The sequence below is a fragment of the Echinops telfairi genome, unplaced genomic scaffold, assembly GCF_000313985.2.
Source record: "Echinops telfairi isolate 266 unplaced genomic scaffold, ASM31398v2 ScPeMD7_70;HRSCAF=299, whole genome shotgun sequence".
In the NCBI taxonomy this organism is placed as follows: Eukaryota; Metazoa; Chordata; class Mammalia; order Afrosoricida; family Tenrecidae; genus Echinops; species Echinops telfairi.
In genome coordinates this window covers 36,119,120-36,129,031 of record NW_022103968.1, presented here as the reverse complement: position 1 = coordinate 36,129,031, position 9,912 = coordinate 36,119,120, and the positions used below count along the sequence as shown (strand labels likewise).

Genomic DNA, 9,912 nt, shown 5'->3' with positions numbered 1-9,912 from the left:
CAAGGTCGAATTCGAGTCATGGTAGTGGGAGCGGGGAGGAAACATTTAGGAACTAGAGGAAAGTTGTATTTTTCATCATTGTTACATCGCTAGCTTAGTTAGATCTTTCAGAGAATGTACAAATTTTTTTTTAGAAATTTGATTTGTTTGCATAGAAATTAATATTTTTACTTTATAAGTGCTTGGTAATTATTAGGTGGATGATAAAGGAACTACAATGAAAATTTGTAGAATTTTGTTAACTAGAGCACTTTCTGGATCATAACGAGGCAGCACCATTGGTTTTTGACAAGTTCAGAGCTTGAGTGTGACTTTTTGTTGGCAGGAATAATGCTTTTTAAAAATGGAATCTGTGATAGAAGTATATTACAAAACTTCTTAACTGATATGGAGGATATGTAAAATATATTTAATTTCTAACTGTAGGTGAGGTGGATCCTAAAGAAAGGATAGCACGCCAGCGGAAACTGTTACAGAAGAAACTTGGCCTCAGTGTGGGAGAAGCTATTGGAATGAGTACTGAAGAATTATTCAATGATGAAGATTTGGATTACTCTCCAACTGCAGCAGCCCTGGTAAACAAACAACCTGTAGGTAAAACCTTTGGTTGTTTGATTGTAAGTGCCTTTGTAAATTGGATTTTTGATGACAGTTTCTACAGAAAAAATCCCAGCCTATTTTGTGAATCCTGGACTGTGAGCCTAGTTGTACTACTTGTTTTTTATTCTTTGAGGAAAAGAAGTATATTATGGGGAGAGTGGACATTAGTAAGGGCTGTCATAGTCAGATACAGCAATGCTAGAAATACAGAGTGAGTCTTCTCTTTTAATTGAGAAAGTAGTAAAATATTTAAATATTGATAGGCACACCCCCCCACAACCCTATTTAAGTGACTTGTATATCCTTCCTGAAAATTTTGATACATATATAAATCTGTGCTCTTTCAAGCCATGTTTACCTTTTCCTACTAATGTGTGAGTACTACAGATGGATTGCATTCTTTTTTTTTCTTATTTTATTGGGGGCTCGTACAATTCTTAGCAATATCCATCCATACATCCATTGTGTCAAGCAGTTTTGTACATTTGTTTCCCTCATTCTCAAAACATTTGCTTTGATTGTATTCTTTCTTGACAGCTTTGTGTGACTGCGGTAATGAATGTATAATTTTTCTCTCCTTACTTTCCTATTCTTTTAATTCCCAAAGGATTCTCATGTGTGTCTCTAACTCTTTTCATGTGTCACAAGTTCATTTTTTTTTTCTTTTTAAACATTTTATTGGGGGCTCGTACAACTCTTTATCACCATATACATCCATTGTGTCAAGCATATTTGTACATTTGTTGCCATCATCATTCTCAAAACATTTGCTTTACGCTTGAGCCCTTGGTATCAGCTCCTTATTGTCTCCCTCCCTCCCACCCGCCCTCTCTTATGAACCCTTGAGAATTTATAAATTATTATTTTGTCATGTCTTATACAGTCTGACATCTCCCTTCACTCACTTTTCTGTTGCCCGTCCCCCAGGGAGAGGGTTATATGTAGATCCTTGTAATTGGTTCCCCCTTTCTACTCCACCCCCCCTCCACCCTCCCAGTATCACCACTCTCACCACTGGTCCTAAAGGAATCATCTGTCCTGCATTCCCTGTGTTTCCAGTTCTTATCTGTACCAGTGTACATCCTCTTGTCTAGCCAGATTTGTAAGGTAGAATTGGGATCATGATAGTGGGGGGGGGGTTGGGGGAAGGAAGAACTAGAGGAAACTGTTTGTTTCATCATTACCACATTACACCCTGACTGGCTTGTCTCCTCCCCGAGACCCTTCTGTAAGGGGATGTCCAGTTGCCTACAGATGGGCCTTGGGTCCCCACTCTGCACTCCCCTTCATTCGTAGTGATGATATTTTGTTGTTTGATGCCTCATACTTGATCCCTTCGACACCTCGTGATCACACAGGCTGGTGTGCTTCTTCCATGTGGGCTTTGTTGCTTCTCAGCTAGATGGGCGCTTGTTTACCTTCAAGCCTTTAAGACTCCAGACGCTAAATCTTTTGATAGCTGGTGTCACAAGTTCTTTTGAAGTTTTGGGAATCCTATGAATCTTTCCTTAGAAAAGTTTACATACAAGTGAAATAAAGTATTTCAACTGTTAGTACTCATGCCCTTGCCCATAATCATTATAGATTCTCACGGACCTTATTAACAATTCTTGCCTTTTCATTTCCATGGCCTTTTTCTTGTCTTAAGTGGAGTCTGATTTTAGTTGTCTTTTAAATCAATGGCATTTTTAAAAGATATTTTTCAGGACTAGGATTGTTTGTGAATAACAGCATATAGGGAATATGTGGCAGGCTTATAAAGGGAGAAAAGGGGTAGAGAATACAAAGAGATTAAAAAATACAATAGCCTTCAGGAAAGAATGAAAGAAATTCTGTAAAAGGGAGGGAAGTGTGTGATGTAAGAGAGAGGCAAAGAACAAAATAAAGGTGAACCTAGAAAGTGTGTAATGTGAGAAGTGTTGTAAGAAATTAAATGAGCAGATAAGTTTGAGAAAGTGAACCACAGACATAATAGTTTGAAATGCAGTGGGCATTCATGTTTAGGCTTGCAAGATTTAGATTGGGTTGGCCTTATTTATTAAGTACCTTTGATATGGTATTGCTTTAAGATTAGTTGTTGCCCTGGACATCCCCTTACAGAAGGGTCTCGGGGAGGAGACAAGCCAGTCAGGGTGCAGTGTAGCAATGATGAAACATACAACTTTCCTCTAGTTCCTAAATGCTTCCTCCTCCCCCACTATCGTGATCCCAATTCTGCCTTACAAATCTGGCTAGACCAGGGGATGGTCACTGGTACAGATAGGAACTGGAAACACAGGGAATCCAGGACAGATGATACCTTCAGGACCAGTGGTGAGAGGGTGGAGGGAAGGTGGGGTAGAAAGGGGGAACCAGTTACAAGGATCTACATGTAGCCTCCTCTTAGGGGATGGACAGCAGAAAAGTAGATGAACGGAGGTATCGGACAGTGTAAGATATGACAAAATAATAATTCGTAAATTCTCAAGGGTTCATGAGGGAGGGGGGAGCAGGGAGGGAAGGGAAAAATGGAGCTGAAACCAAGGACTCAAGTAGAAAGCAAATGTTTTGAGAATGATGGGGGCAACAAATGTACAAATGCACTTGACAAAATGGATGCATGTATGGATTGTGATAAGAATTGTATGAGCCCCCAATAAAATGATTTTTTAAAAAAGATTAGTTGTTGCCATAGGCTCATCTCAATTGTTACCTTGTATTTGAGGTTAAGTCAAAAGATACTGTGACTAGTGTTCTACTTCACCTATGGCCCATGTTTATTCCAAGCAAGACACATCTCTCAAATCAGTGAATGGCTGCAGGGAAGTGCTCAAAATAATACACTTACCACAGTCTCATTTAAGAAAGGGTGGGCAGGTGTCTAATCAAAATCGTGGCTTCTGAGGGAATTTGCAAGGCAGAGAGGTCAACTCAAATAGTTATGAACTTTTTTTGTGTGTGACTAGAATCTAAAGGTAATCTTGATAAATTTTCTTCAGGGACATGGGACAATCAAGGATGATTATTAGGAAGAAGTTGTAAGTAGATTGAAAACTGTATTTGTGAGAAAAGACCGGGAATTTAAGCGGAGGAATTTTCTCCATCAAGACAGTGCACCTGCTCATTCTTTGAAGGTAGCAAGAGTTCTATAAGAACTTCATTGGAAAATCTTACCGTACAGCTCTGGTCTTGTCCTTTCAGCTTTCAAAACTCAAGCAACACAATTTATGTCAAAACTACCATTTTAGTGTGTTGAAGATCGAACAGCATAAAATTTGGGGGGCGGGGGCCAGGATTAGAGAGATGGAAACACCATTTTCACAAGTGTATAAAGTAATCTTTTGAGGCTGAGATTGTGAATATTGAGCTTAACTGCAAAAATTAAGCTCAGTATTCTTTTATTTTAGACTCTCCAGGCAGCTGAATTGATTGACTCAGAATTTCGAGCAGGAATGAGCAATAGACAAAAGAACAAAGCTAAAAGAATGGCCAAATTATTTGCAAAACAGAGGTCCCGGGATGCAGTGGAAACTAACGAGAAGAGGTAACATTTTTTCCTTGCTCTTTCATATGTAACAGTAATGCTGTGTAGCTTAAATTTGTCTGCTTTGATTTATAAAACATGTTTTTTAGGCCTTGATTTTAGTTACAGAATACCATTTAGATAGTCATTCTCCGTTGTTAGGGAAACTTATTACTAGGGACTAGACCCACTTCCCCAGAAAAACCCATTTGGGCGCACTTTTTCTCTTATTAATTATCAATTTTGAATGATGGCTGAAAATCTCCATAGGGGAGAACAATCCCGACAAGAAACATGCAGATCCTTTACTTAAGGAATATTTAAGAAATGGAAAGACATTGTGGGTGAAATGAGTATACCAAAGGGAGAATAATAGAGAATGAAATCAGAGAGGTGGTCTGGGACCTCACACTAAAAACACTGTATTAGTACCATGCAACTATTGTCATAATGTTATACCATCTATTCCCTAGTCAGATTTTATACCCCTAATACAGGTTGCTTATCTTCTGTTGTAGGAAAGGATTATGTGGCTAAAAGAAATAAGAAAATGTAATATTTGTATGGCTTAGAGAGCAATGTTTCTCAAAGGGTGGTTCAAAATCAGTTGCTTCTGATACATGATGAGGGGCTTGTTTAAAAGCATATTTGTAGACCCCATTCAAATATATTAAATCAGTCTTCAGTGATGTTCAAGAAATTTTGCCTAAATGACAAATTAACATTTGAAAGCCTTTGAAAATATGATTTTGCTGCAGCTGACAAAACTTTTTGCATTCTTTTCCACCCACATAGAGCTAAAGTGATTTTAGTGTTTATTTAAAGGAAAGGCACTAGAGGTTAAATAAAAACAGCATTTGGTAGAAAATTTTACTTGGGGGTTAAAATTTATTTTTAAAACATAAACTCTATTAAGTCTTTAACTAGTACCCTCTTTTTTAAGTTATCAGCTTTTTAGTATCATATAATAACCTAACCAAGTACCTCTACTAGCATCTATTCATGTAAGTACTTTATTCAAAAATTTGGAATATTAGAAGTATTAAACTTTATTTTTCAGAGTTCATGATTTTCACTCCAGAAACATGTATTTAACACACTATTCTACGAATAGTCCAGCCTTTATGGATTTTATATTATAGAGAAAATGATAGATGAGGAATAAGATAAAAAGTCAATGCATTTTATATTAATTCAAGGAAAATAATGCAAGGCAGTGTCCTATAAAGTGTTTTATGCGGAGGTTTGAAATTTTATATAGAATACTTAATGGGTGCATCAGAACTTCAGAGCAAAGATGGGAAAGAAATGATAGCACTAGCCATGTAATATCTGGAAATAGAGCATTCTAACTAGAACAGCAAGGGCAAGTGCCAGGAGGTGGAAATATGCCTAACAAATTCAAGGATAAAATGACTAGATTGGTTAGAATTGGGAGAGACATTAAGAAGGATGAGATTAGGGAAATTCAGATTTCTTTCTTCATCTTTGTTTTAAAATAATTATTTTTTTAATTAAAAAAATTGGTCATAAAAATCACATAATTAAGATGGAGTTATGGAGGAAATATTTATAGAAAAGAATGCTTTATTTTGCCTTAAAAGGTGCTACTTTGTTAATACCAAATGAAGGTAGTTTGGCTTGTCTTCCTTTGCAATATTTTGCTATTAGACTAACTAGCTTTGGTATTTTTGGTATAACTAATTTGCTATTAGACTAACTAGCTTTGGTATTTTTAAATGTAAAATTCATGGCCATTCCTCTTATTTTCTGTAGTCTCCATTGATCATTTCCATATTTTTCATGTTTATACTATATTACTCAGTAGACTCATTTTTTCAAGGGCAACAAAAGCATTATAAGCGGGGGCAATTTAAAAATAAAAAGAAAGGGAACTGGTTGTGAAGCAGGAGAACAAATGAGCCTTGGTAGATTTAAGATTCAATTTAAAAGGAAGAATTTACTGATCAGTTTTATATTCAACAGCAAAGAGTAGTAGGATATTTGCTCAAACCGTTTTTAAGCAGTTAACTTTAGATACATATTTTTGTAAGACAAGAAATTGGTCCTTTTATTAAAAGAAAAAATCCAGTGTCTTACAAAAACTTCACTCTCAGTAAAATGAATGTCATTGCATAAATATATTACTACATGAAATATATTAATACAAAAGAAGAAAACATTGGCAATATTTCTAGAGTTTCTTTTCAACCTTGCTATAACTTTAGGTATTTGGTACTTGGAATTGTAAGTAAATCATATTAGCAGAATACGGGTAAATATTTGTTCAAATGCTGGATTCTTTTATATTCATTGTGGTTTACATTGTCTTTTATTCTTTTAATTGATGACTTTTTTTTTTTTAGCAATGATAGCACTGATGGAGAGCCAGAAGAAAAGAGACGGAAAATAGCAAATGTTGTTATTAATCAATCTGCAAATGATTCCAAAGTCTTGATTGATAATCTTTCAGACAGCTCTTCCTTAATTGAAGAGGTACCATAAAAATGCTTTGAATTGTTCACTGGAGTTGTTTATAATTTTATATAACTAGTGTTTCAGTACACAGTATTTAATCCTGAAAATTTTGTTAGTAAAAATCATTTTTTTCTTTAAATCTTTATAAAAATATGTATTTATTTCATTAGTCAAAATTTTAATTATTTAAAAAATTTAAAGCCAGGTTATTAATACTAGAAGATACCTGCTTGGTGCAAATTGTTTGCGCTTGACTGCAAGCCAGGTTGAGAGTTTGAAATCACTCAGCTTTATTGCAAAAGAAAAACCAGGGATCTGCTTCTTACTCTTATTTGTTATTGATCGTTGCCATCCAGTTATTATTTTTAAAATCATTTTATTGGGGGCTCGTACAATTCTTATCACCATCCATCCATCCATCCATCCATCCATCCATCCATCCATCCATCCATCCACCCATTGTGTCAAGCACATTGGTACATTTGTTGCCATCATCATTCTCAAAACATTTGCTTTCTACTTGAGCCCTTGATATCAGCTCCTCATTTTCTCCCCTCTCCCCATCCAGTCACCTTTAACTCATGCTGTGACCTTGCTTTTATAGAGTAGAACTGCTCATTAGGGTTTCCAAAGCTGTGACGTTTCAGAAGTAAACTTAACAGGTTTGTCTTTCAAGATGCATGTGGGTGGGCTTGAACTGCTGACTTTTCAACTGGTGGTTGAGCACTTAAACATTTGTATTACCTAAGGACTTCACAAACTGACAGAGCAGTTCTCTTCTAAGAAAAATGGGGTCCCAGTGAGTCCATCAACTTGACAGCAACATACAGCAACTTATTAGACCTGTAAGTAAAATTATTAGCATAAAATCTTTAGTACTGATAGTAATTGTTTTTCTACCTCAGACAAATGAATGGCCTTTGGAAAGCTTTTGTGAAGAACTCTGTAATGACCTTTTTAATCCATCCTGGGAGGTAAGATTTTTCTTTCTCTTTTAGCTCTAGTAAATTTTTTATTTTGAATTAGATGGGGATCATTTATATTTCAGACCATCAACTCTTAACTCCAAAAATTGAAGCCACTCATGAACTCCCCTGCTATCATGTTCCATCCTGCTCCACCTCCCCTGATTTCTCCTAGGGACCCTCAGCTTCCCTTTCACCCAAATCATACCTTTCAGTCTTCCATTCTCTTGATTCATCTTTCCAGTTTGTCCCTCCCTTTTTTTGGGATCTCTAGAGCAGCAGTTCTCAACCTGTGGGTTGCGACCCCTTTGGTGGTTGAATGACCCTTTTACAGAGGTCACCCGATTCATAAGAGTAGCAAAATTACAGTTATGATATAGCAACGAAAATAATTTTATGGTTGGGGGTCACTACCACATGAGGAACTGTATTAAGGGGTCGCGGCATTAGGAAGGTTGAGAACCATGGCTCTAGATTCTATTTCTTTTTATGTGCAAGTCTTTGTCTTGGTTTTTATCCTTATAATAGTGTTCTTATAGACTATCTGTTCATGATTGACTAAATGCACTCTTGAGCAAATTATCAGAGAAGCTGGATTATATGAAGAATGTGGTTTTAGGATTAGAGAAGACTCATTAATAACCTGTGATATGCAGATAATACAACCTTGCTTGCTGAAAGTGAGGAGGACTTGAAGCACTTACTGATGAAGATAAGGATTGCAGCCATCAGTATGGGTTACAACTCAGTGTAAAGAAAATAAAAATCTTCACAACTGGGCCAATAGGTAACATCATGATAAATGGAGTAAAGGTTCAACTTGTTAAGGATTTCCTCCATAACTTCCTATGGAAGTAGACAGTTTGATTGATTGAGAACTGTAATTTTCAAACTATCTTTTTAGTCTTAGATATTTCTTCAAAGATATCTTGAACAGGTCCTAAAATGTAAAAGAGGTGAAAGTAAAGTGCCTTTTATTTAACTTGAAGGTTGGTGATCAAAACCCATTCTGTCTCCGTTCCGTTGGCCCTTGAGTTTGGGATTATTTTTTAGCAGCCCTTCTAGTCCCTGATTTACTTCTTAAAACAACTCAAGTCTTATTGACTATGGCATGCTAAATAAGTGGGTGCAGTGCTGCCCTTCTTCAGATTACGGAAGATATCCTCTGTCTAAGGAGGGCAGTTGATCCTCATGACAGTGAAACATTAGTCACGATATTCTGTTTGGACTGTCTTCCTTTGGTGCGTACAAGAGTAGAATAGCTGTCCTGTGAGAATTCTGTTGGAAAACCTTACCCCGTCCACTCTGGAGGCACGATTTTGTCCCTTCTGATTTACTTTTGTTCCCCAATTCAAAGAATATTTAAAAGACACAAAAGATGAGTTCCTTCAGGATGCCAAAATTGATTGTTTTACAGGAAGGCTATAAATTAAAGAGTGCTTAATTCTTCAGGGAAGGGCCAGAGACATGGAAACACCACATTCAGAAGTATATAAACTTAGAGGGAGGATGTGTAGAGAAAAAATGGCTTCACATTTTGATGATGTTGTTTTAATAAAGTTGTTATGCTCTTATAGCAATACTTTTTGACTTATCCTCTACTGAAATAATTTTCCTGCAGCCATTATTGATCACAGAGACATGTTTAAATGTGTTTTGATTTAAATAAAACCCAAAATAGCATACAATTAATGTGTGTTTTTTCTTGAAAAATATGTTCCATTTTTTAATTGGAAAATTTTGATCTTTACTTGGATTTAAATTAATAAAATTATATGGAATCACACAACACCTTGCTAGAGCAGTTTAATATTAACAACTTTCATAATAGTCTCAAAGTGCATTGTCAAGAGGAAGTTTGAATTGCCTGCTAAAAAATTGCATCATCACTATTTTTACAATAACAATCTAACATCAACTAATAGTGCCTGTAAACAAATAAAATTAAGCCCTATCATCCCATAAAATACAAATAATCCCAAAGTAATTCTAATAGCATGTAGCTGCATAAAAATAGCATGGTGCTGCCATACCACATAATTCCTTGAAAGGAAATATGCAAATAAAACACTGTGGCCAACCTTTGCACATATTGTTGTAGTCAGCATAGCTTGGCTTTAAGATGTAGAGAGGTTGAGTTTAATAATGAATAGGAAGGAAAAAGGAGACTAGGAACGAATGGGAATATGGCAAATCCTAGTCCAACACTGAGTTTTGAAGAGTTGGTATAAAAGAAAAAAAATGAAAAATAACTCATTAGTAATTTTATATGTTGATAAAATATTTTTCTTCTTCTTTTTTTATCATTTATTATTTATTGTATTATTTATGGCATCTAGTTTACAGTATTACATATTTCTTTTTTTT

At 35.7% G+C, this 9,912-nt stretch overlaps 1 protein-coding gene across 2 annotated transcripts in view; it reads left to right on the top strand.

Annotated features, from left to right (window-relative positions):
* BTAF1 (B-TFIID TATA-box binding protein associated factor 1) overlaps positions 1 to 9,912 on the top strand; it is a 109,802-nt gene that overhangs the window by 44,358 nt on the left and 55,532 nt on the right. For both annotated transcript variants that reach the window (XM_045291236.1, XM_004701077.3), the window contains exons 5-8: positions 427 to 590; positions 3,987 to 4,123; positions 6,469 to 6,598; positions 7,486 to 7,554. In XM_045291236.1, coding sequence (XP_045147171.1) covers positions 427 to 590; positions 3,987 to 4,123; positions 6,469 to 6,598; positions 7,486 to 7,554 — 500 coding nt within the window. The remainder of the gene's footprint in view (positions 1 to 426; positions 591 to 3,986; positions 4,124 to 6,468; positions 6,599 to 7,485; positions 7,555 to 9,912) is intronic.